General features: G+C 57.7%; 3 protein-coding genes across 3 annotated transcripts; 1 reads left to right on the top strand and 2 right to left on the bottom strand.

Moving 5' to 3' along the window:
• Positions 1–10: 10 nt before the first annotated feature.
• Positions 11–6,008, bottom strand: LOC113451163 (kelch-like protein 21). The gene is given in 4 exon segments (XM_087922927.1): positions 11–1,954; positions 2,339–2,750; positions 3,567–3,765; positions 3,767–6,008. Coding segments are annotated over 4 exon segments (1,644 nt in total). The 5' UTR covers positions 4,478–6,008; the 3' UTR covers positions 11–1,632.
• Positions 6,009–6,254: 246 nt separating this feature from the next.
• LSM7 (LSM7 homolog, U6 small nuclear RNA and mRNA degradation associated) lies at positions 6,255–7,543 on the bottom strand. The gene is made up of 4 exons (XM_026722510.2): positions 7,517–7,543; positions 7,303–7,393; positions 7,125–7,196; positions 6,255–6,847 (listed from the first exon to the last, which is right to left on the bottom strand). The coding sequence occupies exons 1-4, from the start codon at positions 7,520–7,522 to the stop codon at positions 6,705–6,707; spliced, it is 312 nt and encodes a 103-aa protein (XP_026578295.1). The 5' UTR covers positions 7,523–7,543; the 3' UTR covers positions 6,255–6,704.
• A 70-nt stretch (positions 7,544–7,613) lies between these two features.
• SPPL2B (signal peptide peptidase like 2B) lies at positions 7,614–22,135 on the top strand. Its single transcript, XM_087922923.1, is given in 16 exon segments — positions 7,614–7,977; positions 8,071–8,202; positions 8,304–8,486; positions 9,163–9,252; positions 12,086–12,225; positions 12,755–12,897; positions 13,321–13,417; positions 13,842–13,958; positions 14,344–14,425; positions 15,014–15,088; positions 15,570–15,632; positions 17,501–17,600; positions 17,841–17,918; positions 18,216–18,376; positions 20,241–20,576; positions 20,578–22,135. Coding segments are annotated over 16 exon segments (1,887 nt in total). The 5' UTR covers positions 7,614–7,926; the 3' UTR covers positions 20,617–22,135.
• The last annotated feature ends 4,234 nt before the right edge of the window (positions 22,136–26,369 follow it).

The following is a 26,369-nucleotide window of genomic DNA, read 5'->3' as shown; positions in this document are numbered from 1 at the left end:
GTTACTATTAAAGATGTATAAATTTATGACACAAATAAATAGGTGCTCAAACCAACGACTTAAAAACATAAGCCTAAAACTGATTGTTACCTTGTTGGATAATGAAAGGTTTGCAGAAAAAAGAGTGCAGAGAGCATCAAAAACCCTGAAGTTCAACCCTGAAGTACAAATATTCTCTTATATTTATAAGCCTAAAATTTAAAAAGACTAATAAAAAAAATAGAAAATAAATTACAAACGAATTTGCAAAAACACGGAGATCGAGTTCAGCATCTCCGCATCCCACTTCCTGGGGGTGACGGAGGCCAACCCAGACTTGGGAAAGGAAACCCAGTGGGAATGTCCTCCCTACAAGCGACAAAACCATTCCAAACAGTCTGTTTTCAGAAAAGGGGAACTACATCACAGTGACCCTAGTCTGGCGCTATAATCATCGGGGCAGAATGTCCAATGCTCCCATGATGACAAAGGGGGGGGAGGGGCAAAACCTGGCAGACAAGGGGAGCCAAGAAGGTCATCCCCACATTTGGCTGGGGGGAGGGGATTTCAAACTGCCCTAAAAGAATCCCAGCCAGAACACAAAACTCAGGCCAGGAGTTGCTCTGGAAAGGGGCCCCAGAGCGGGTCAGAAGCAGGAAGTGGGCGAAGCCCAGTGGTGGGATTCCATTTTATTTTACTACCGGTTCTGTGGGCGTGGCTTGGTGGGCGTGGCAGGGGAAGGATACTGTAAAATCTCCAGCCAGGCGTGGTATTTGCCAGTTCTCTGAACTACTCAAAATTTCCGCTATCGGTTCTCCAGAACTGGTCAGAACCTGCTGAATCCCCCTCTGGCGAAGCCCAAAGGCGCAGGTGCGCAAACCCCCCCCCCCCAAGGAGCGCCTGGCAAGGGAGGTTCAGAGTGAATCAAAGAAACCTCTGTGTCAAGCTAGGCTCCCCACGAAGGCATCTGGATGGAAGAGGATAATAACTTCATTCATCCTGACAGATCTGGATAGCTGCCGAATCGCCTGCGATGTAATCTGTGTTACGTCATTATGTTTTTGATTTTACTGTTGGTTGGTTGATCTGTCTGCCACCCTGCACTGTACGTTGGCTAGGTGGCCATGTAAATTGTCTAAATACAGTGGTCAGCCACATTGCTAAAACCAGACAAATTCCTGGGGGCAGGTGGCACCTCCCCGACTGTAGCAATGACATCCCCGGCTGCATCAATAGGTCAAACCAGGACCAAAAGAGGCCCCTGTGTTTCAGCACGGGTCAGTCCTGTGCACCCCATTTTAGGAAAGATATTGGAAAAGATGGGGGGGGGTCTTACCAGGGGAGAGCAAGAAAGGTGAGATGGGGCCTGAAGAGCAGCGCCTGGGAGCTTTGGGTGTGTTCAGCCTGTGGGATGCACTGAGGCTGAATGCAGGGACCGGCTTCATGGGGGCTGGAGGACCTTCAGTTGCGGGTTCCAGGATTGACACCAGGGAACAGCCAAGAGGGCTCCCACTCTGGATCTGAGAAAGGAATCCCCCACCCCCCGTGTCTCAGGGCCAATGTTGCCAGAACAGGGATGCTCAGGTGTACCCTCCGTGGAGGTTGATCTCTGCCCTGGGGACCTGTTCAGAAGAGAGGTGGCAGCACCCCTGACTATGCCTGGCCCGCCCAGGTGTTGAACCTGCGCACAGAGGCCATGCCATGGATAGGGAGTGGGCAGGGGAGCCGGTGGCCCAGCTCCTGGCACGTCTCATTGTAGGGGTCCAAAATCACCATGTTTGGGACCGCAGCGTTCCCCCGCCTCTCTGCCAGCAGATAGATGCGTCCGTTGGCTGAGCTGCATCCTTCAAAGAACTTCTGAGCCAGGCCATCGTCCTCCACGGGGGTCCACTCGTCGGTGTAGACGTCGAAGCGGAAGGCCCCCCCTCCAAAAGTGTAGAGGGCCCCGTTCAAGGCTGCCACACAGAGGTCATACCTGAAGGAAAGAGAAGCGGGGCGGTGGGGGGGATGGAGCCACCCCACGAACAACACTGGTCTCTGGAGCGACCCGGATCCACGGTTGGGGCTCCCCACAGAGCCTGAGTTGCCAGCAGCCCAACAGCTCAGTCGTGTTGAGAAGCTGTAATGGGGTGCTCCACATCTGGGGTGGCCCTTCAAACGGTAGCCTCGTCTAGCTGAACCTGGCACGAGGAAGGAATCTCTCCCCAAAGCAGCACATCTGAGGAAGGGCAGAGATGGCCCCCAAGACCCCCTTCGGCCCCGACCTCTCCTTCGGCCACACAGGACGCCAGGGAACATCTAAGTCCTCCCCTCTCTGCAGCCCACCCCCTCCCCCAAAGGGAAAGCCGGCCCGCCTCACCTTGGCAACGGTGAGAAAGAAACAACATCCCACATGTCCGTCTCTATGTCCAGCCGCTGAACGGCCCGGCAGACATCCCCGTTTTCATCCAGGCCACAGACCACGTAGATCCGCGTCCCCACACCGATGGCTCCAGCCCGTTCCACGGGGTGGATCAGGGGGCGGGTGGGCTTCCAGGAGGAGTCCGCCAGGGCGAGGCGCTCAACGCTGGGGGTGACGCCCTCCAGGGTGCTCCCCCCCATTACATACAGGTGGAAGCCAACCCCCACGGCGCAGTGGCTATCGCGAGCCTCCTTCATGGCCGGCCCCTCCAGCCAGCTGTCTTCCCAGCTGTTGTAGATCCACACCCAGTCCACGGGGGCCCAGAAAAACTCCTCCCGGAAGTTCCCTCCCGTGACGAAGAGGAGGTTGCCTGCAGAGAGAGCACAGGGAAAGGAGGAGGCTCTGTGCCCGGGGAAGGCTGGCACTTTGCTCCTGGTTGGGAAAGGGAAAGGCTTGGCGGAGGCGGCTCCCTGCCTTCCCCGGGACCTCAGCACCAGCATGGCACTGGGCGGGTTCACAGCAGCACCGAGTTGCGCATCCCAAGGGGGGGCAGGTTGACTGCCACCCACCGAGGGGGAGGGGCGGGAGCCCTGCCTGGAGCCAAAGGTCCAAGGGGAGCCCCGGTAGCAGCTGTCGCCCAAGAAGCGGAGCCTCAAGGTAGGCTGCCTCAGAACAGTCCGTTCCTTATTGGGCCACGACACCTGATGGCCTCCCAAAGGGCTTCGAAATCGCTCACTTTGGCAATAAAGGGGGCACCTCCCCCCAAATTGCCCAGGCCCCACCCTGGCCAGCCACGCGGTGCTCGGAAGTGAGGGGGGGCCCTGCCACCCAGAAGCAGAGCCACTGCCCAGAGTGCATCCAGAAGACTCTCCCCCTTCCTAGCTTGCAGCCCATCAGGACTTGGAGCAGAGCCCCCGACTCAAGTCCCAGCTCTCTCCTCCTTCCAGTTCCACCCTGGGCATTGGGGAGGGAGGCCAAAGGCCCAGCAACCACAAGGCGAGGAACCAGCCCCAGGGCAGAGCACCCAAGAGCCTTTCCCATGACCGTGCAGCTCTGGTGAGGGGGCTTCTAGGGAGCAGAGCAAGCCCAGAGCCGCGTTAGCCATGACTCTCTCCCTGCCCCCCTCTTGTTACGGGGCTGCAGCCCGGAGCCCACCCTCCTCCCACCCCCAGGGAAGGAGCATTACCCACGGCAGCCACAGCATACTGGGTGAGGTTTCTGCGCTTGAGCGGCGAGCAGGCCTGCCAGGCTCCCGTCTTGGGCAGGAAGTGGAAGAGCTCCTGCTGTTCTTGGTCACGCTTCCCGGCCATCACAAAGAGAGTCTCATAGCTCCGGCTCGCGCAGGGGGCCTGGGCAGCATCCTGCCAGTTGGGGGGGGGGGAAGCGGTCCAGCTCTTTCAGCAGCTGAGCCCGAGTGCCCATCCCGGGGCACTGGCTGCCCTTCACCAGGCGGCCAAGGAAGGGGAGGCTGAGGAAGGGCACTCGCACGAGGCCCATCAGCTCCAGGAAATCCTTGGCCCGCCCGGGCAGATCGGCCACTACCCACTGCATCACCGTGTCAAAGACCACGTCCTCGCAAGCCACAAAGAGCTCGTCACTCTGCAGCAGCTCCATCAGAGCCTCCTTGGGCAGCTCCTCAACCTCGCCATTGGTCACCACGTCGGCCCAGTGGCTGAGGGCCACATTGAGGGCCGCAGAACCAAGTGCCACGCAAGCAAAGTGCTGTGCGTAGGCCCTGAGGCTCAGGCAGTTGGAGACATGCAGCTCCCTTTCCAGAAAGGTCTCACAGCGCCTCTTGGCAGCCTCCAGCCGCAGGAAGTCGGCCGTCTGCAGAAGGCTGGTGACATTGCCAGGGGTGATGCCAAGGCTGCCTGTCCGGGTGAAGTCTAGAAGCGCCTGGAAGGGCTCCGCCTCAAGCCCCTGGATCCGGATGTGCCGCTCTGTGCATTCCCGGGTGCCACCAAAGAACATGGCCTCGAAATAGCTGCTGTGGCGGGCCAGGGCCCACCGGTTGACCGGGAAGCACTTCCCCCCCACTTCCAGGACTGCATCGCTCTCAGGGTTGGCCTGAACTGCCACACACGGGGACGGATCCATGGCGGCTGGCTGACTCGAGAAGCTGAACCCAGAATAAAACGCCTTCCTGTCCTGTGACCTTGGCTCCCGTTCAAACCCTGGGGATGGGCCAGCCGAGCAGTTGCTAGGCCCGATATAGACACCACTCCAACCCTAAAAATAGAGGCCAGGCTCCTTTGCCCAGGGACCCATGTCACAACCCCGCATGCCCACTTGCTGCCTGGTGGCAAACCTGCTTGCCTGTCCACCTGGAGCAAGTACAACCGTTTCCGTACAAGAGGAGAAGGAACACCAATCCTGAGGTTAGAAAAGGTGACACAAGGTAACTAGTGGGAAGGCGGTTTGGTATCGGGGCGAAGGTGCAGGCCGAGAAACCACCAGTTCCAGTCCCGCCTTAGGCATCAGCGCTGGCTGGCTGACTTTTGCACCAATTTCTCTCTCTCTCTCTCTCTCTCTCCGATTGCACAGCCCAGGGCTGTTATGAGGAAAAGAGGCGGCAGGAGTATTAAGAAAGTTTGCCACCACGAGTTGCATAATACAACAGTAGGGTGAAATGTTAGTAACTGCTCAGCTGCCCAAGTCTTTGACCCTTACCTAAACGTTGCAACAAGTGGAATTTTGAAAGACTTAACCCGAACAGGAACGATGGGGCTACACTGTGCCTGGGAGGCCGCGTGTACCTTTGGTGAAACAAGTCAGCCGTGGGCAAATCCCTCCTTGGCCCAAAGAACCATTTTTGACTACGACCGACTGCCATTTGTGTTATCTTCCTTTTTAACACCCTTATCTTTTGAGATTCAGACTACTTGGTGTTACACGTTTGCCCTCCATTATAACATTCCTAACATTAGGGAAGTTATGCAGCATTGGAGCAGCAGCGACCTGCAGACCCTATAGGAGCCTACAGTGGATTTTAAAGGCTTTATTTTAGCACCTCACTTTTACTCTCATTCATACCGCACACCTTTCATGTTATTGGTCAGTGGCAAAAGGTGGTAAGAAGCCCCCTTAGAGGGCCAAGATGAACCTCAATGGAAATTGGAAGGTGTGAGTTCAGATTTTTCTTCCCTCAGGTTTTTTTTACTCAACAAAGTCATCCATTTTAGTGATTGTCCATCAAAGTCTGCTTAGTCCTCAACATGTTCTTCATTATGACAATATGGCATTAAGTACAGAGAAATGTACAGTCAAAAATTATCCCTCAGTGAGTTGGCCTGGGAAATCTTGTATTTGGGTATAGACAATTGTTATCAATAGCTGCCGGATTACTTTCCCAACTTCTGCAGCCAATGGTCCCCCCCCCCCCACGCTTCCCCCACCTTTCAAACACAGGTTTTCACCACAACCCGGTGACTGGCACACAAGCCCTTGCTTGCCCATTTTGTCTCCAAGATAGAAACGCCGCTTGCCCGGAGAGAGGCAAGAACCTGGAAAAGGAAGCTGGGCCACTGTTCGGCCCAGGATGTAAATGGAATAATTGCCTTTTTGCTGTGGATCAAAGTCTCTAGCCCAACAAGCAAAGATGGGCAGTTTGCCACCAAGCAAGCAGATACAGACCAGGTTCAAGATTCTATCCCAGGAATCGTTTTGAAGAAAACAGCTGTTGTGCCTCAAGCCCAGCCTACCACTTAAATTGACAGTTTACAATTTTTTCTCAATGTGCACTACCCATGAGTTTTCACATTTTCCTACATTCGACTTGTGAGAAGATTCCGGATGCGTTTTATTATTTGTCAAATAAATTCTCTTCCTTCAACAAGGAACAAAAAGAAAAAGGAATGCTCACAAACTACACACATTTTATCACGTTTCCTTTATGACTAAATGTTCACGTGGCTACTGTTCATTTGTCCTAGATGCCTTCCTGAGAAAACAACAGAGTTATCAGCAAAGATGAAGGCCTGAGGACACAGAACCAAACCAGGAAGCGATCGGATTGTTTATCCAGAGATTAAAGGAACAGGAACCAACCAGAATAGTCTGTTGGGTTTTACCAAACTTTCCAATGTGCTTTCAATGGTTTACAGCAGAAAAGATGGTCCAAGTCCACTGCAGGCAAAAGACACCATCTCGTTGTAAGACTATTTCTTGGCCCCCACACAGTGTCACGCAAAACAAGAACAAATATTATAAGTTCCTCCTCCTCATATACAAAATGAGCATAAAAAAATAATTTCTCCTGGAAATGTGGCTCCTTTCCAGAAACCGCCTTCCACTCCTCCTAAGGTCTTGAACCACAGAACAATGGTCAGCCATCTTGCTGCTGAATGAAGGGGTTCGGAATGGCTTCCATCCCGTCTTGCGGGCAGATGAGGACCACTGAGGTTCCCCTGCAGACCACCAGGCCCAGCTGGCGGGTGTCTTCCGTGAGTTTGTACTGGTCATCCGGATCTGAAGGGGGAGGGGGGGATCCGAAAGCGTTATATGGGCAGGCGCCCCTGGGCAAAGGCCGCGGCCCCAGAGCAGCAGATAGGAGAGCAGGACAACACACACACGCCCCCCCGCCCCGATGAGGTTACCTAGCTGGGCCACGAAACGTCCGAGAGGAAAGCCCCCGCCCACCCCCGTCTCCCACCCCTCATGGGGAGAGCCCGAGGGCCGCCGCCTGCCTCCTTCCCTCCGGTCGGGGGGACGGACGGACGGACGGCAGGGGGCTTCGGGCACCCACCTCTCATGTACTCGATGGTCCCGTCCAGCACCAGGTTGAGCAGCGGGTCGAAGCCTTTCAGGACGCCGCTGGCTGTGGGGAGAGAAAGGGAGAAATGCCCGGCACTCTCCGTGCCACCGCAACCCGGTCGCCCAGCCCACTGGCAGCCCCCGCCGCCGCTCCCGCCGCCGCCGCTCACCTTCCCGTCCGCCCTGGAACTTCACGCGGATGGTCTTGTCGATGTACTTGGAGAGGTCCAAGATGCTCTCCTTCTTCTTCTTCTCCTTGTCCTGCGGCCGGAGAGAAGGACGTCAGGACCCGCCGCCGCTCACCGCCACCCGGAGGGGAGGAGAGCCGCCCCTCCCGCTGACGCCCCCGCCCCCCACCCCGCCGCCGTCGCGGCTGCCGCTCACCGCCATCTTGCTCTCGCCGGGGATCCCGCGGCCGGGACCCTCGTGGCGTCACTTCCGCCCACGGGCCTCCGGGACCGCCCTCTCGCCCCCAATGAGCGACGGGGAGTGCGGTCACGTGACCGGAGGGCGCCTCCGCGGCCACCGAGACTTCCGGGGCTCTCGCGCGAGGGTCCTCGGGTCGAACCCCGTTCCGCTCCGGCGCCGAGACTGGGCTCGAGAGGGGCTCCCGGGCCGCCCCGCGACGGTCTCCGGCTTTCCGCTCCCGGAAGCCCCCCGCCGCGAAGCTCCCCGGCCGGCCGGGAGGAGCTTCCGGGGTTGCTAAGGAACGGGCGCCCGCTTCCTGCCTGGCGCGGGTCGGCCTTCCCCGCTGTTCCTCCGGTGCCCGCGGGAGACGAGAGGGAGAGGCGGCCATGGCGGCTGGCGGGCCGCGCGGATGGGTGCTGGCGCTGCTAGTTGCCCAGGTGAGCGTCCCTCCGCGGGAGGCGGGGAGAGGGGCGGCCGGCCGGCCTCCGGCGGGGTCCCCGAACTGTCCCGGCTGCTCTGCCTCCCGCCAGGTCTCCGGCGAGTACGGCGTGGCCCGCGTCTTCCCGGAGAAGGGCGGCGGCGGCGGCGGCGGCGGCGGGAAGGACTACTGCATCCTCTTCAACTCGCAGTGGGCCCACCTGCCGCACGACCTAGGCAAGGCGGTGAGTCCCCGGGGGGGGGAGGGGGCGGGGGGCGGGGCGGCGGGGGTCCCGGCCGGGCTGGCTGACGGAAGGCCCCCTCCCCCGCGCCCCCCCCCGCGCAGTCTCTCCTGGCGCTGCAGGATCAGACGGTGTCGGCCCTGTGCGCGGCCTCCGAGGTGCCCGAGGGCGGCTTCGGCAACGCGGTGCCCATGGTGATGCGGGGCAACTGCACCTTCTACGAGAAGGTCCGCCTCGCGCAGGTGAACGGCGCCCGCGGGCTGCTGATCGTCAGCAAGGAGAGGCTGGTGAGTGGGCGCGCGGGGGGGACCCCGACCTGGCTGGGAGGGAAGGGGGCTCTCCTCCTCCTCCCCCTCTTTTCCCCTCCCTTTGCAGTGTCTTCGTTAAGGAAACGTTTCACCAAGTGAAAAGGTAGAAAGCAAGAAAGCGCCAGAACGTTAGAAAGCAAAAAGAAGGCAAAAGATAGTAAAGAAGTGACTTTCCATTGTTACACACATCTTTCCCCCTTCTGAGTTGCATCAGGCGGGTCCCTTCTCCCTTATTCAACCCTGAAGAATCACTAGGGTCAGAAATCATCCCTTCCCTTTTATCCACTACAGTTGCACGAAGTCCTTTTTAAAAGGTTTGGTCTTCTATAACAGTGGCTGCTGTTCCCTTCCTAATCAAATATCAATTCAGCCATTTCTGCAAGTTCTGCCGTGGTCACAACCCAAGCATGAAGGTTTAAGGCGGTTCTGATCTGTCTGTGTTGCCCTTCTCTTTGGCCTCCCGTGGCCTTGTGCTCCTAAACACGCACACGTGCTGTTACATTTTTAGCACCTTCAGATCTCCCTCCCACGCCTATATAGGTTAAACAGAGCTGCCCTGAGGCTGGTGAGCTTAGATTTCGGGCCGCAGGAATTGAGCTGATGTTTCCTAGGTGGTGCATTTAGGTGCTGCTGTCCTTTCTACTCTTCTCATCAGGTGCCCCCCGCCGGTAACCGGAGTCAGTATGAGGAAATTGATATCCCGGTGGCCCTGCTCAGCTATGCAGACATGCTGGACATAGGACAGGTGAGACTTCTGCACGTTTGGGTGTTCCTCCACGTAGTCGAGCAAGAGGTGCTTCTAGATAAAATGTTGGGGAAACTGAAAAGCAGAATCAATTTTTCCAATGAAAGTAACATTGATTATTTAATTGGTAAACCTTGGAAAATTGTGGAACGAATATAAACCCCCCTCCCCCAAGGAAAAAGAGTAGCGGTGCTTAAAGAAATAGCGTGTCTTCCTTTTTTAACTGGTAGGCTCTTCCTTCGCAGACTGGGGTCCTAAAGTACTGAGGGGGACAGGTGACCATCCAGCCCCCACTTTGGAGGGGATCTCGTCGCTTCACGTAGCAGAGTGTTCTGCCTTGGTTCTCTAGTTTTCTGGGGTCTCATCAACCTTCCAGGAATTGTTAAGCGTTGCCAAGAGTTTTTCTCAGATGGTTTCTGTAACTCCTCTGTGGGGAACTTTGTTGGCCCTACTGAGAGAGAGAGAGAGAGAGAGAGAGACCCACCCCCAGGGTTCCTTCCGTTCCTACTTAAGGCAGCCCAGCAGAAGCAGACAGGAGGACAGCTATTCTACGCGAAATATTCCTAGTTTGATTCTGATAGTGTCCTCAGGTAAGCCTGGGGGAAATGATTTCCCCCTGCACCCCTGCAGAAGACCAGTTGTATAGTTGCAACCTGCAGAAATTGTGGGCTGCTTTAGAAGAGAGATGTAACCGCATCTATCAGCCAGTCCATGTTTTGCAGCTGCTTGACCTGCCCCCCCCTCACTGGACGAGTGACCAAGGAGAGGGTCATGTCCCTTCCTTTCTCCAGGGAACCTATATCCTCAGTTGGGCCTCTTGCAGGGTGTTTTTAGGAGGGGTTGATTGATCCTGGGTGAGTTTCTGGCCAGAAGAAAAACTAAATGGCACAGTATACAAACAATTGTTGCTGTCTGCTTAACTGGGATGGGGGCAGCATTGTATGCTCTCTTTGAAAAATTAAGTATGTTTTAAAACACACGTGTTTCTGGGGAAGAAGTGTTCTTTTAGCTCTGTGTTTATGTATTTCATGTTATTTAAGAGCTGAGCAGAGGGGTGTTGGGTGATTTGAAGAGTACCTAGGCAGGGCAGTGAGCGGGATGTCCTACAGGGAAGCTGAAAGTACAGTCCATGGTGACGGATGCGACAAACCTTGACCTTCATCTTGGAGTTCATCTGGGTGCTGATTGCTGGGGGGGGGGGAGCGTTTCGCTCTCGAGTTCGTTCCCTTGCTGAGGGTCTCCTTTGCACCCGGTGTAGGTCTCATTTGGGGGTCCGATTGATGGCCCATTTGTCAGAGTGCCAGACTTCTGGAAACCCCCTGGCCTTTCTTTTGGGGCTCGGCTTGGTCCAGGGGGGTCACGGTTCCCCAGTTGAAACTGGACCAAAGAGTCTTCGTCTCTCGTCTTCGTCTCGCTGGTCGTTGCCGTTCATGGAGGAGTCCTGCCAGCCTTCTGCCTGCTTGCCCTGCGTAGTGGTTGGGGTCCCCGTTGGGGCACCTGGAAGATGACTCCCGTTTTTCCCTCTGGGGCTGCTGGGTTGTTCGCCTTACTTGGGGCATTTTGGGGGGCGGCTTTAGCTGGTTCGTGTGCTGACTCCATCCATGTGGCTATAATAGTCTGGTGGCGGTTTCTGAGGTACTGTGATCCTTTTTATGACTTGTGTTGGTTTCGCTGCACTACTGGGTTGAGTGAGCAGGCACTTTTTCATGTGTGGATCTCCACTTTGTTGTAAAATAAGAGTAAACTAAAAGATTTAAAAGATTTAAATAGAAGAAGGCAACCAGTCAAAACTGGGTTTGCGTGGAAATTTCAAAAGGCAACCAAAGAGTTTTAAATACCTTTGTGGAAAAGTGGATTGTTTGGGGAACTGTTTGTGTGAGGATTGGCTGCTTCCCAAAGATAAGAGACCAGAAGGAGACCACAGGTAATTCTCGACTTACAGCCACTCATTTAACAACCATTTGAAATTACGAGAGTGCTGAAGAGTTATGACAAGTCTTCATACTTATGACCATCACAACATTCTGGTGGTCACATCAAAATTTGGCTGCTTGGTAACCGGCGTGGACTTACAACAGCCGCAATATCCTGGGGTCATTGACCACCACTGATGACCTTCTCAGGGGACTTAGGAGGAGGGTGAAGCCAGATTCATTTACCCAGCCTGACCGTGGCAAAGAGATCGTAAAATAGGGTGGGCCTCGCTCAGGCATTGCCTAAGGACAGAAGCTCCGGTCCCAATTACTGTAAGTCAAGATGATGCCCCATTTTGGCTGGCAGAGTGCTGCAGGAGACCGTCCAGGATGAAAACTGGGCGTGGGGGAGGCCATGCGCAGCCCACCCACCTGTGTGCCCCGGTTTAGCTGCCAGAGGTCACCCCAGGCAAGATTTAAGCCTTGAGTTTGACACTGCTGACCTAGAAGCTACCAAATCCTACCCAGAGTAGCTAAAGGGACCCGGGTCTGTTAAAGAAGAGAAGGCTGGAGAGGGTTACACCAGCAGCCTTCCAGTCTGGGAAGGGAAGAGGGAGGGGTGGGCTTTTCCTCCCTGGCCCCAAGTGTGGACCAAGCGGGACTTTGAGATCCTGACTTGAGCTCTGAAGCCACGGAAGGAACAGCCCCCCTCCTCAAGCAGTGGCTGGAGGTTATTGAGGCAGGCCGGACGGCCCCATGCCTGGGCTGGTTAGGAGATCCCTGCCCTGGAAAGGAGTTGGATGGGAGACCCTCCGAGCTCCCTGGGACTAATTCCCAGAGGAGAACAACGTTGGCTCAGCGTTGCACTCGTTTGCTCTTTTCTTTCCCCTTCCCTCCCTCCCTCCCTCCCTCTCCGGTAGAGCTTTGGCCGCTCGGCCAAGGTGGCCATGTACGCACCCAGCGAGCCCGTTCTAGACTACAACATGGTGATCATCTTTGTGATGGCGGTGGGCACGGTGGCCGTTGGCGGATACTGGGCCGGGAGCAGAGACGTGAAAAAGTAAGTGCAGAGACGACGCGGCCCTGGAGGGTGGGAGGAATTGGTGTGTGTGTGGGGTGGGGGGGATGGCGGTGGTTTTGGTCTCCTGCCCTTTCTAAAGGCCTCTGTTGGGCTATGAGCAGGAGGCGGCTGCTCTGCCCCACGGTCTCCCCGCCGCTCTCTCATCCTCACACCTCTGATGGTCTCAGGAGGCCCCTAAGCAGAGCAGAAGGCAGCCCCCCGTCCCTCAGCCATGGGGGATGTCTTGCTTCTGAACAGGGAGTTGGTGTTAAGCCAGCAGTTGACCAGCTCGTCCTCCAGAAAGGAAGCTGAAAATTTCATTTATTTATTTGCTTTTATATAACGGCCAAAGAACATCCACTCGTAGAACCCCGGCTGCTTGGAAGACCGGGTAGTGGAAAAGAGGTAGCCCTGGGCAGCCCCCGCCCAGCCACGGCCAGAGCCCCCAGCCTTCCCGGCACAGGAGGAGGAGGAGGAGGAGGAGGGAGGGGGCCAGCCTCCCCTGAGGACCCACCCCTCTCTTTTCCAGGCGCTACATGAAACACAAGCGGGACGACGGGGCTGAGAAGCAAGAGGACGAGACGGTGGACGTCACTCCGGTCATGATCGGTGTCTTTGTGGTCATGTGTTGCTCTATGCTGGTCCTCCTCTATTACTTCTACGACCAACTAGGTACTGACTAGGAGGCGAGCCCTGGGCAGCCACCTCTCTCTCCCGCTCTTGGGGGCCCTTGGGGTCTCTGGGCTCACCTCGCCCCACCTGTTTCTGTGGCGGGGGGGAAAGGCTGGGCCAGGACCGGCCCCTTCAGGCTGCTGGGAGCTAAGAGAAAGGGAGGTGGCCCGGCCTGGGCTTCCCGGGCTTTGTCTGCTGCGGGGATCCTTGTCCAGGCCCTGCGGGGGCTTCCCCGGGCAGACTGGCACCGTGCCCGGCAGCCCTCAGGCCCTCCGGGTTCTTCCCTGCCCTGCCCGAAGAGAAGGCTGCAGGGACCGAGACCCGTTTCCATTTGGGGAATTCTCCCTCTTAACTCTCCCTGGCTTGGTTTGGCTTCTGGGGCCTCCCCCCAAGTCTTCCCCTCCCTCTCCCTTTCCCCTGCAGTGTACGTCATCATTGGGATTTTCTGCCTGGCCGCTTCCATTGGCCTCTACAGTTGCCTTTCCCCGTTTGTCCGGAGGTTCCCCCTCGGGAAGTGCCGGTAGGTGGGTCGCCGGTGGCTCTGGTGGGGAAGGGGCTCTTTGGCCTGAGCGGCTCCCGTAGGGACCCCCTTCGGGCTCTGGCCTCTCAGCTGTCGGTTTGGCCCCCGTGGCCTTGTTGTGGGCCCTGTTCAGCCAGGGACGGCCCTTTGTGGCTGCTGGAAGCGGAGCAGCCGCCTCTTCCTCCGTAGCTCAGGGCCTCCCTTGGGGAGCGGCATGTCCAACTGCCCCCGACTGGTTAAAGGGCTGCGAGATTAGGTCCGAAAGAAGGTGGGGGAGGGGGAGGGGGAGGTGCAGGCAAGCCCCCCCCGCCCCCTCGTAAGTGCTTGGAGGGTGCTGCACAGCTGGCTTCCTCCCCTTCCTCCGTGCCCACTGCCGCTGCCAGGCGATGCCCAGCCTCTGCCTCTGCCTCTGCCTCGCTTCCAGCCTTCCAAGTAACAACTGGCCTTATTTCCACAAACGGCCCCAAGTCCGGATGCTCCTCCTTGCGGCCTTCTGTGTTGCTGTCAGCCTGGTCTGGGGTCTCTTCCGAAACGAAGACCAGTAAGTCTAGTTTCCCCCGCCCGAAACCTTGATGGCCACGCGCTGAAGGAAAGGGGGCTGGGGTCGCCCCAGGCAGCAGCTTTGGCCTCCAGTCCCCGGACTCCAGGGCCCCCGGCCCCTTCCCAGCGTGCTTTGAGGGGGAGCCACCCTGCCTCCGTCTCTCCGGCACGGCTGCTGCGGTTAGCCCCTCGGCCCAGAAGCAGAGGCCCTGCAGGAGGCAGAACCGAGTGAGTCCGGTGCCGCTGGGGATTTGCCACCAGCCCACGTGAAGACTCCGGTTGGCTCCGTGCGTGAGCCCAGAAAGTGAGCCCGGGTGGTGGCGGAGGGGGTGCAAGGCCTCTGCAGGGCAGGAAGGATCAGCCATGTGTGGCGGGTCTCCCCCCAGGTGGGCCTGGATCCTCCAAGACGCTCTGGGGATTGCCTTCTGCCTCTACATGCTGAAGACCATCCGCTTGCCAACATTCAAGGTGAGGCGGCCATGACGGGCCTTCCACCCGCCTCCTGCCCTCCCGGAGAACCGCCTGCCATGGGCCCCCCTCTTTTCCCCTTCCCTCCCAGCAGAGCTCCGACCTCCCTGACTGGGGCAGGGCGGGGCAGCAGACCTGCCAAGGACCCCCTGCCCTCTCCAAAGGGCCGCTGGGCGCTTCCCAGGCACTCCGGTCCTCAGGAAGGGGCACCTCCAAAATGGCTCCCGGCTGCCCATGGGAGGGGAAGCTGAGCCAGGCAGGCCAGCGGGCACAGAGTGCGGGGGGCAGGGGGGGGCTCCCTCCTCTGCCGCTCCGGAGCAAAGAGAGAGGGGCGCTTGCGATCCAGCTGCTCCAGCTGCTGGTTGAGACAGAAGGCCAGGAACGGATGGAGGCAGCTCCTCTAGGGCCTGCAGAGCTTCCCGGGGTGTGTGTGTGTGTTTGTGTGTGTGTGCGCGCGTGTGTGTGCGCATGCGTGTGCCAGGGCAGGGCAGTCTGCAGGGGAAGCTGTGGCCTCTCTGACTTGGGGTGTGTGTGTGTGTGTGTGTGTGTGTGTGTGTGTGTGTGTGTGTGTGTGTGTTTCTCCTCCAGGGCTGCACTTTGCTCCTCCTGGTCCTCTTCGTGTATGACGTCTTCTTCGTCTTCATCACTCCGTACCTAACCAAGGTGGGTGCTCTGCCCTCCCCCCTCCCGGCCCTTTGAGGAGCTGCCGTGCCTTTGGGGGCAGTCGGGGGAGGAAGGAGAAGGCATGGAGTGCGAGGGTTCCCCCCCCCCCGGACTTGCCTGGGAAGACTTCCTGGCCTGGGGGGCCCGGAGAGAGCCAGAGGGTGGAGGGGTGGCCGGGAGAAGGAAGGGCCCGATAAAGTGGGGCAGGTGCCCTCCGGCTGCTTGCCCGACCGCTTGCCCTACCGCCCCTTGCCAGATCCAGCCGTGCGGTCCAGAACCTGAGACCCTCTGAAGGGCAGCTGGTTGGGAGCGAGGCCGGGGCTCTCCTTTGGCCACCAGCCAGCTCCTCTGCTCTGGTCTTTGGAGGGGGGGGTCTCAGTTCCCGGGGAGGGGGAGGGGAAGGACACACGGCTGTTTTCAGCGGGAGTTGGGGGCGCCGTCCATGCCGGCATGTCCCTCCCTCATTTCCTGATCCCTTCAGACAGGGGAGAGCATCATGGTGGAAGTGGCCGCTGGACCGACTGACTCGTCCACTCGGGAAAAGGTGAGCGGATGCTGCCCCGGGCCAAGTGGGGAGGAATCATGGCTCAAAAACAGGAAGGGGGGAGAGGCCCTGCGGGGGGGGGGGGTTGTCTAGGGTTCCCCAAGAATGCCCAAGTCACCGTACGAGGAAAGGGAGAGTCGGCCTTGAGTTGATAGCTGGTCTTGGGAGAGCTGAGATTTTGGTGGGTTTGACAACCCCAAAGGCCCTTAGGAGCCCCCTGCCCTGCTCCGAATGCAGATCCTCTCCCCCCACCCCGTCATTTTGTGTCCTGCCCTGGAGCCGTGCGCAGGGGCTGGGCTCTCCAGGAAGCCCCCTGGGTGGGGAGGCAGGATTCCTCTGTGTGGCCCCTCCGAGAGGTCTCCCTCCCGCTCACCGGGGACTCTCGGGGAGGGAGGGGGGAGAGGTCTGTGAGCAGCTGGCAGGGGAGAAGGGCTTCCTTGCAGCGGGGCGGGGCGGGGCGGGGCGGGGGGGCTGTTCTGTGTGGCCTCAGTGAGGTAGGAGCCACCAAGGGCACCGCTGCAGAGCTGATCAACAGCCTTGAGTTGCAAGGTGGTTTTCATGAGGCAGGTGCCCTCAGCTTCCAGAAGGCAGCAGGGCCCCCTGTGCCAGGCTTGGCCCCTCTTCCGTTGGCTGCTGCCGCTGTGGTTCTCATGCTTGTGGAGAGCCCCCCCCCCCGGGCATACCAGGCCCTGGGCGCTGACTGACCAAGCAATGGCTGGCAGTGGGAGGGGCTTGTAGAGGGGTGCTCTGGAACAGGGGTCGCCAACCTTTGGGACCTCAGGGACCACCAAACTCATAATTTTAGATCCCAGGGACCACTAACCGGTTCTGTGGGCATGGCCTAATTTGTGAGTGTGACTTGGTGGTCGTGTGATTGGCTGGGCATGGCTTGCATGTAAATATTATAAATATTTATATAAATACTGAATTTTTTATAAAAGAGCAACTTTTACCCCAAAATCAGGCAAAGCAGGCAGATTGAGTTGCTCACTGAATCATTCAGTGATCCATCTATCTGCCACCGGCTAGCTCAGTCTCTCAAATTTGCTTGCCGTGAGTCTGCATTGAATTTGCTTGCAAGCAAACCTTCAGTCCTAAGGGAGGTTCGGCTGTGCTTAAAAGCAGAGGCGAAGACCTAAATACTAGCTAGAAAGCAAGAAATCCAACCATTTCCTGTTCCTAGCTAATCTAAATCTTCCGGCACAGCAGAACAGCTGTTGGTGGGAAAAAGGAAAATTATCAAGCAAGTTTGACGGGCAAGGAGTGAGTGGGCCGTGTGGGCAGCGCGGCCTTGTGTTTCTGCGCAGCCTGGGTTAATTGCTTTGGAAGGGTGCTCTGGGGGTGAGATTTCTCTGCGGCCCACCAAAATTCTCTCACGGCCCACCAGTGGGCCTCACCCCACCGGTTGGCAACCGCTGCTCTGGAAGATGTCCGGGGGGGGACAGGACACCAGGAGGGGCTGGCTGCAGGGGAGAGACCCACCTTCCCCTCGGGGCAGGGCTGCTGCGGCTGGGCCCTTGGGGCAAAGGGAGGGGCGTGTGAGCCGACGGGCCGCATAGCTGGGCCCGAAAGGGGCCGGAGCCCTTTTGAGCAGCCCTGGGTGGGAAGCGAGATAGCATTGGGAAAAGGTCCGGATAGAGGGGAGCCCGCCCGGCCCGGCCTGCGAGATCTGGCTGTTACAGCCACCGTCAAGAACATGCCTTCGGCCTTCCCGTGGGGCTGGTCCCTGCGTTCTGGGCTCCTGGGGGGGGTGGGGGTGGGGCTGACCCTTTCGTCCCCTCAGAGCCAGGGAAGAAGGAGGGGGAGGGGTTTCCTGCTCCTCTACAACTGGGGGCAGAGCTGAATTGGCGCCTCTTTCGTTTCCAAAGCTCCCCATGGTGCTCAAAGTCCCCCGGCTCAACTTCTCCCCACTGGCCCTCTGTGACAGGCCCTTCTCTCTCCTGGGATTTGGGGACATCTTGGTACCAGGTAGGAGCTCCTGACTTTCCCTCCCTCCCTCCCTGGCCAAGTGGCTCTGGGTGAGTCTGCCCTGTGCGGCCAACAGGCCCCGGGCCCTCGCGGCTGCCCCCGTCTTGGGCTGGGGGCCTAGAACCCGGGTCTATGTCCCTGGCTGCCTCAGGGAGCCCACCGGGCGGAGGGGCCCTGGGGGTCCGCTTGGGGCTCCTCTGGAAAGGCAGCCGACTCCTCTGCCCTCCTCTCCCCGTGCAGGTCTGCTGGTGGCCTATTGCCACAGGTTTGATATCCAAGTCCAGTCCTCCAGAGTGTACTTTGTAGCTTGCACCATCGGTACGTGGGCTGCCCCCGCCACCTCCCCCTCTGCCTGAAGGGGCCTTCGGCTGGCCTCTTCCCCGCTGATGGAGCCTTTCCCGGGAGGAAGTCACTCGATGCCCAGGAGGCCTTCCCTGCACAGGAGGGGGGCTCTGCCGGGGCCTCTGCCCTCCTGGGGCTTCGGAGAGGCTGGAAGAGGCGGTGGGTGGGTGGGGGGCTTCCCTCTGTTCATCTTTTGGCCCGGGGGGGGGCGGGGTGGGGTCTGGGCAGGTGAGGGAGAGACCTGCTGCTTCCTCCTCCTCCTCCTCCCTGCAGGTTACGGCATCGGCCTCCTGGCAACCTTTGCGGCCCTGGCCTGGATGCGGAAGGGCCAGCCGGCCCTGCTCTACCTGGTGCCCTGCACGCTGCTCACCAGCCTCCTCGTGGCCCTGTGGCGCCGGGAGCTGGCCACGTTCTGGACGGGCAGCGGCTTTGCGGTGAATACCAGTTTGATATGAATCTAGCGAGCCCCTAACTAGGATTAAAGTTGAGTAGACCTCTTGCGTGGCTCTTCCCCTCCAGGCGAGGGAGGTTTTGCCTCTCCTTCCTCCCCGCTTCCTGTCCAACTCCCCTGGGCGTGGCCCCTTCCTCCAAGGCCAGGCCTCTCCGGGAAAGAGGTGAGGGGGGCAGCCATTTTCTGCTGGGCGGGGCGGGGTGGGTGTCCTGCAGGGGGCGCGGCTGCCCAGCAAGCAGCTCAGAGGCCAATTGTAAATCACCCGAGGGGGGAAGGAGCGGAGCGGGTGGGGCGTGTTTAATCTGGGACTCCCCCAGACCCGCCTAGAGTTGCCCTCGGCTTTTCTTTCTTTCGGGACCCCCTCCCCGCTTCCAGGATTTTAACGCATCTGATTTTTCAACATAGGCCTGCAAATAAATTTGATTTTCTGGACCTTTGAGAGGATCTTTGGGGACCTCTCAGACACCCCCCCCCCTCCCCGAGATAGCCGGCCCCGGGGCGAGAAACCGGGAAGCTTTCAGTTGGGTCTCAGCAAAGGTTTCCTAAGAGTGACCGGGTGGTGGGGCCCGCTTCCGAGGGCGGTGGGAGCTTCTCTGGGTGGAGGGTGGGGAGGGGGGACGAGGGGCCAGGGTTACCCCTCCTTCCCTGACATCGGCTGGGGAACACGGGAAACAGTGGCCGACTCTGTTCTGCTGATTTTGGGGTGGGGTGGGGTGGGAGAGGGAGCCACTGCATGGTCAGTTGACCTGGTCCAGTGTGGAAGCAAGCAGGCTGGGCAGGACGAGGGGACCGGGGCGAGGGGGCTCAGGAGAGTCCCGGGAGCCTCCCGTCCCGTTCAAGAGGAGGAGGGGGGGGGCTTGGTGCCTCACAGCCGCCCCTTGACCTTGGAAGTTTCCCTGGGAGGGCATGGACCCACTGCGGTCCTTCCGTGGGTGTGTGCAGTGGAGTTTTATGGTTGGTTCCGTCATCCGCCAGATATTCGGATCCAGTTTGGGATTTTCCCCAGCTATTATTGATACTAAACTAGTATGTCGCAAGACTCAGGGTGGCTCACAACAATCAAGCAATAAAATCAGTCAGGCCGAAGGAAAGTGTCTGCAGCCGTGCACTGTCTCAGGGGCTGCTGTTGCGGACTCTGGTCTGGTGGGGGGAGCGGGGAGGGTTTAGAAGAGCAAGGCGTGGTCAGTTTCTTCCTTTGGGGGATGAGCAGAGAATTCATTGGACCAAACCGTTCCTTAAATTGAAAGGTGACCTTTCCGGTCAAAGGTGAAGGAGCTTGGTTGGCAGGTGAGAGCCCCACCTGATCCCCACGTGGTGGGAAGGTGAGACAGAGATGCTTGCGGATGCCGGAAAGTCCCGTGTTTCCTTGCAAGATGAGAGCAGCAGGACTGAATTGGCCGAATCGGCTTTTATAGTAACCCAGAAACTGAGCATCGGGCGCTGGAGTGGCACATGCCACGGTGAGATGCGGCCCAGCCCGCCCCCACGCCGGGGCTGGCACCCAGAGCTGGGCAGCCCCCTGGTTTCCTTCGCCTTTCGCTGCCAGGGATTGGCACGAGATGCCTTGAAAACGGACCCCTTGGGGGTCCTGGCGGATGGGCCCAGGGGCTGCCCGGTGCTGGGCTTCCTCGGGCAGCAAAGCTGGGCAGCTGCGGGGCGCAGCATTGCTGGACTGGAGCAGGGGAGAAGGGGGGGGGAGAGAGGTGCTTTCGGGCAGAGGCCCCCAGCCGCCCCCCCCTCTCCTCCTGGCTCCCCAGGGGCTTGGATTGAGGGGGGGCCTGTGGAGGGCCTGTTGGGGGCCACTTCTCTCCCCGCTGTGATCCTGACCTAAGCTTTTCTATATGCAGAAAGAGCTACCTCATCCTCCCTTAGTCGTCTCCCCCGTCAGCTGCCCTGCCCCCCCGAAAGCGGGGGGTCCTCCAGCATCCCACCCAGAGGCCGATGGAGAAGCCGCCGCCTCCCCTGCCCCCCCAGGAGAGCCCGCCGGCACTCCCATGGGCCCCAAAGAGGAGGAGGAGGAGGAGGAGGAAGAGCAGGAGCCACGCGCCCCTTTCCTGGAGGTGGAGCAAGAGGCGAAGGAAGAGGAGGAGACGGACCCTGCTGAGCCCCAGCCTGACCAGCCGCCGGCCCAGCAGCCCCAGGGAGAGGCGCCCGATGACCCTCTGAAGGACGACGCTCCAGGACAGACGAGCCCCCTCAGCCGAGCATAGTCAGTCTGGCTAGACTCCCTCTCACCCCCGCCCACTTTTCTTCCGGTCCCTCCCCTCCCTCCCCCCATGCAGCTGAGGACCGATTGGGTCCCCGGTGCATTTCGCTCAGCGGCACGATGTCAATTCTTGAACTGTTAGGAGACTCCCAGATTGCACTTTGGAGGGGCAGCCGCCTGCGTTTCATACCAAATCCCCTTCCGTTTGGAATATGGTGCTTTTACGAAGGTTCAAATAGAATTTCAGCAACGATTTAAGAGACAAATCAGCAAGCAGATGCCTTGCCTTGCCCCGTTTTAGTCTACTAGCGTTAATGTCTTTTTTTTTTAAAGAAAAAAAAACCTGTAGGCAGCATTTTGCACTGGTCTGGCCGTGATAAATCGCTTCAGCATCTAACTAGGGCTCCAGCGGTTTCCTCTTTTTAAAACTCCCCTCTCCGTGGGAGACGCCGCGGTGCTCGTCCTTCCCAGAAAGGCCACCCAGTCTTCAAGGAATGAGCCGGTCTCAAAAAACAACGTACCCACTCTGTCCCCGCAGGCTTTTAGTCCCGTCTGTCTTTTCCGGGGGCTCGTGTGCTGGAAGGAAGGGGTGTCGGGGCCTGCAGACTAGCTCCTTGGGGCACGGCCCCCCCAAAATGCTGGCCTCAGGAGGAGCTTCGGAGCCCAGCATTTCCTGGCTCCCTGGGCTGTCCCTTCCGACCACCAAGGCCAGGCCAGGCAGGGACCGGCTTTCCACGACCGCAGCTCATTGTGGACGTCGGTCCTGGCCCTGCCCGGCCTGTGGCTGCCTGAAGGCCACTTCCAGGGAACAAGGCCGGGCGAGAGGCAAGAAGTCTTCCTGCAAAGTGACCGCCCGAGCCCTGGAGGGAGAGGCAACGGGCTGGGGTTGGTGGGTCCCTTCTCTTCTTCTCGCCCAGCTGGGACTCACGGAGGAGGAGGAGGAGGCTCCGACAGGCTGTTTGGGGAAGGAAGCGGCTGCAGCTCCCCGCCTCCCCCCAGCCCTCCTTTGTAGGGGGCCACCCAGTGAGGGCTGGTGGGTGGGGGAACCTGCCTGCAGCCTTCCAGGGACAACAGTCTTAACCCGGGGAGTGCCGGCCCCCCCTTCAGCTTCTCCTCCTTGGCATCTGGGCCGCCAGAGGGTCCTCTGTGTTGTCTTTGTGTTTCAGTGTAGCGTGTTTGCAGTTTTTTTGTTCTCTGGGCTGCAAGCAGCAGCTTTACAAGCCTGCGCATTCAAGGTTTGCTGGCTTCCGCTGGCCGGTCCCCGTGCTCTTGGCTCTCAACCGAGGAGGGAGCACGAGGAGGGCTGTTTCAGGGAGGTTTGTCCCGATTCCTTGGAGCAACTGGGGCGGGGGGGGGGCTGTATGTGTCAGTGGGCCTGGCTCTCTCCTCCCCCTCTCATGCAGAACGACAGGCACTTGTTTAGACACTATAGGATTTCGCCTTAATTTAAGCCATTTTATAAATAACGTACATGGAATTTTTATTTTACTGAAGCAGGTAAAACAATAAACTTGATGAAACTTGCAAATGCCCAAATGTTATGTGTTAACATTTTTTTGGCTCAGCCTTTATGGAATGAGGGGCCCGTCCAGGGATGGAGAAGATCTGTGCAGGTCCCCCAGAGAAGGTCTGGGGCCACGGCGGGACCCCTTTCCTGGTGGCGTGTGAGGTGGGCGGTTCTGTCCACAGGGTGGAGGGAGAGGTGACATCAGGAGTGCACAGGAAGCCTGGAAACACCGCCGCCTTTCCCTGCATTTTTAAAGCTCTCAGCCCCGGGTGGGGAGGGGGAGAGCGGCCGTGGGAGGGAGGACGGCAGGAGAAATCGGGGGCTGGGTCAGTTGGGCTCCCAAGACTTGCTGCCCTTCCATTTTTGGGGGGGTGGCGGGTGGGGGGGGTCAGCTTCACAGCCCCTGGATATGATTCCAGCCGACTTGCAGAGACCTTCCTCCTTTGTCTCCCGATTCGAGCCCTGGTGAGCATCTCAGGGCAGCTCAAGGACGCCTCCTGGGCTCGCTCCCCTCCCCTGTGGCCAGGGCATCCCTGCTCCTGCCTGTGAGTAACTGGGCAGGCTCCAGGCCCCGGGAGATTCAGGCGGTTCACATCAGGCATCAAAATCCGGGGGTTCTTCCACAGTGCAGGGCCAGGTCGAGGTGGGAGCCCATCGGGTAAATGATTTGGGCTGTTGGGCCCTGTTTTGGCTGTTGCTGGTTTCGCCATTATGCTCACTGCTTATCTTCACCTCCCAGAACTAAGGAGAAACTTACGGTGAGAACAATTAACCAGAGAATGCCTCCAGAAGTTGCGGTTGCCCCTTCACCAGACGGAACAGCCCCATATAACTCCGCCCCCTGCGCATGCACGTGCAACATCCCCCCCCCTTCCCTCTTACCTGCACTGTGCATGTGCGCGCCTCCCAGCTGATGGTTGGCCGTTTGAGGCTGTTTTCGCCCTCCCGGAGCCTTGAAGGAAAAGCCTCTGCAGCCTCGGGAGGCTGAAAATGGGCCCCTTTTGGCACTTAGGGTATTTCCGGATGGCCCATTTTTCAGCCTCCGGAGGCTGCAGAGGCTTTTCCTTCAAGCCTCCGGGAGGGCGAAAACAGCCTCAAACGGCCAACAATCAGCTGGGAGGCGGGCACGTGCACAGTGCAGGTAACTTTGGCTGGGGCTCGTGTGCTCACACAAATGGCTCTGTGTGCCACCTGTGGTACGCATGACACGGGTTCACCATCACAGCCCTAGTCCAGCTGTGAAATGAGGGGAAGGAGTCCTGATCCAGGAGAGGACGCAACTGGTGCCCAACCCGTAGCTGCACAAAGGGTCCCCTAGGCATGGCTGCCACCTGCTGGCTTGAGCAGGAGTCGTGTCCAAGGGAACTGCCAAGTTGTGGCCCAGATCCATCGGGGGTAGTTCCACCCCATCCAGGATTAAAGAGGACAAAAGTCCAAATCTCAGGGCCCCACATAGCCAGAGCCATTTGCTCTTGCCAGGGTCCATTCAATGCCCATTGTCCCCCATCCAGGCCCCCACAACCTGCGAGCATGGTGAGAGGTGGCCTGGACAGCATCGCTTGGATCACCAGGGGTGGAGATACAGAGTTGGGTATCATCGGCGTCATGCAGGTACCTTAACCCACGGTGACGGTTGATCTCGCCCGGCAGATTCACCTAGATATTAGAGAGGAGCAGAGAGAGTACCAAGGTCTGTGGCACAGCACGGGGCTGGGCCCCTCCCTCCCTCCCTATTAGCCCTGATCGGAGGAAGGAGCCAAACCTGCACGAGACTGTCACCCTGTCCCAGCCCCACGGCTGGCCCAAAAGGATTCCCTGGTCGATGGTATCGAAGGCCACGGAGAGGTTGCAGAGCGCAAGGATGTGGGCCCCACTCTCATCAGAGATCCTGGACAAGCGCGACATCCTCTTGAGGAGAAGCAAATAGTCCTTAGTGGGTCTAAGTCTACGTGGAGGGAAGGAAGCCGTGGGGTGCCACAAGGTTCCCTCTCAGGCCCAGGACTCTTCAATATCTTCATTAATGACTTAGATGAGGGAACAGAAGGGGAACTTACCAAATCTGCAGATGATACTAAGCTGGCAGGAATAGCCAACACCCAAGAAGATAGCCTCAAGGTCCAGAGGGATCTTGACAGACTTGAACACTGGGCAGTATCTAATGAAATGAAATTCAATGTAGAGAAAAGGAAAGTCCTACACTTAGGCAAGAAAAACCCAAAGGACACATATAGACTGGGTGAAACCAAGCTCAAAAGCAGGAACTGTGAGAGGGATCTTGGAGTCTTAGTGGACAACTAGCTAAATAGGAGCCAGCCGTGTGCAGCAGCAGCCAAAAAAGCTAATGCAACCCTAACTTACAATCAAGATCAAGTGAGGTACTAATACCACTCTATAAAGCCTTAGTAAGCCACCCCTAGAGTACTGCATCCAGTTTTGGTCACCACATTATAAAAAAGATGTTGAGACTCTAGAAAAAGTACAGAGAAGAGCAACCAGGGTGATTAGAGGACTGGAGGCTAAAACATACAATGAACCGTTGCAGGAACTGGGCCTGGCTAGTCTACTGAAGAGAAGGACCAGGGGAGACAGGAGAGCGGTCTTCCAATATTTGAGGGGCTGCCCCAGAGAGGAGGAGGGGGGTCAAGCTATTTTCTAATGCGCCTGTAGGCCAGAGAAGGAATAATGGATGGAAACTGAACAAGGAGAGATTCAGCCTGGAAATGAGAAACATTCTGACAGTGAGAACCATCAACCCATGGAACAGAAGTTGCCCTTGGAAGTTGTGGGAGCGCCATCCTTGAGACTTTCAAGAAGAGACTGGACTGCCATTTGTCAGAAATGGTGTAGGGTCTCCTGCTTGGGCGGGGGGTTGGACTAGATGACCTATAAGGTCCCTTCCAACTCTGATTATCTGTATCTGAAGTGCGGCTGTGCGGCTGCAGCCTCTGGGAAAAGGGTTGAAGGAGACCCCTGTGCTTGGCACCCGGTAGCCAGGAAGACTGATGCTCCTCCTGTCCTTCGTCCTCCCCCTCTCCCTCCTCCCCTTCCTCCTCCTCCTCCTCCTCCTCTGTGGCAGAGTCAAGGAGATGGTCATTCACATGTTTTGAGCCAGTACAAACTGTCTCCGTGCTGTATGAAAAGTTGCTTTCTGCACTGTAAATCCCACAGCCTTGTATATTATTATAACTGGTGATCGGGCCAATGGGGAAAGGGGTGTCGGTTAAATCGATGAGGTTATGGCCAGCAATATCCTTTATAAATTCTGAGACTCCTCTCAGTGTAAGTCAAGGTTGCTGTTTGTCACCAGCCAAATCTTTTGGGGCCTGGGGCTGACTTATCTGCAGGGCCGTCAGTCCCTGATTAATTCGGCCCACCCCCCACGAGGACAGACAGGTCCCTTTAGGAAGCAGTGCTGCCCTGGTGGGACTTGGGAGATCCTGCCTGGCTTGGCACAGGCCTTCTGCGACCGCATGCCCAGCCCAAGACCTGGGTGACCTGGCAGCCTCTGGGCATTAGGAAACTCCCTAGGTAGACAGGTGAGGGTCCTCGGGTCGGATGCCCTTTCAGTTTTGGTTTGATATTTTGGACTCTTGCTCCTAACAAGCCTTGACTTCAATCAAGTTTTCACTGTTTTTTTAGGAGGCTCTAGTGCGGGCTGTACAGTGCAGAGACCACGTAAATGGGACAAGTGTATAAATAAACAAGACACCTGGATGCTGTTGATATCTTTTTTCTTTGAAAACGTTTTGCTTCTCATCCAAGAAGCTTCTTCAAGTGATGAGAACCAAAAGAAAAAAAAATCAAGAACATCCGGCTGCCTTTTCAAAAAAGCAACAACCACGGCCATCTCTTTTTTTATAAAAGTTTTTTATTTCTATAACAACAACAACAACAACAAACATATAAAACCTTTCTGTTCCACAGGGTGTCAGTTGGGTACATATTCCTTTGTGCATAAAATAATAGTATCCATATTGTACTTGTATATATTTATAGTCATTCTAATCAGCATTTTCTATCGTATATGTCACTCATTCTATTATCCTTAGCTTTATAACCATTGACTTTCAATAATACGTTTCAGATCCATTTTCTTGCTCTATCTAACTCATCCATTTATCAATAACGATGTATCATACTGTATAACTAGATAACATGTCGTTCATGAGGGGCAGTGGGTGACACCTCTATGGACAAGCACGAAAGGGGGAAGACCAAGCTTGCTGCCCTTTTAGGCTCCCGGTCCCGGATCTGACTTAGCTC

The sequence above is a fragment of the Pseudonaja textilis genome, chromosome 1, assembly GCF_049901715.1.
Source record: "Pseudonaja textilis isolate UNSWEBS1 chromosome 1, rPseTex1.2, whole genome shotgun sequence".
Taxonomy (NCBI): Eukaryota; Metazoa; Chordata; class Lepidosauria; order Squamata; family Elapidae; genus Pseudonaja; species Pseudonaja textilis.
Note: the sequence above shows the minus strand (reverse complement) of the source record. Positions and strands in the feature narration are given on the sequence as shown.

Excerpts from the sequence above, each read along its gene's own strand:
- LSM7 (XM_026722510.2), bottom strand. Across the intron at positions 7,197-7,302 it reads GTTCCAGGGCGGACGGGAAG|CCAGCGGCGTCCTGAAAGGC; the intron begins GTGAGCGGCGGC and ends CTCTCCCCACAG. Across the intron at positions 6,848-7,124 it reads GACCATCGAGTACATGAGAG|ATCCGGATGACCAGTACAAA; the intron begins GTGGGTGCCCGA and ends CTCCCCCTTCAG.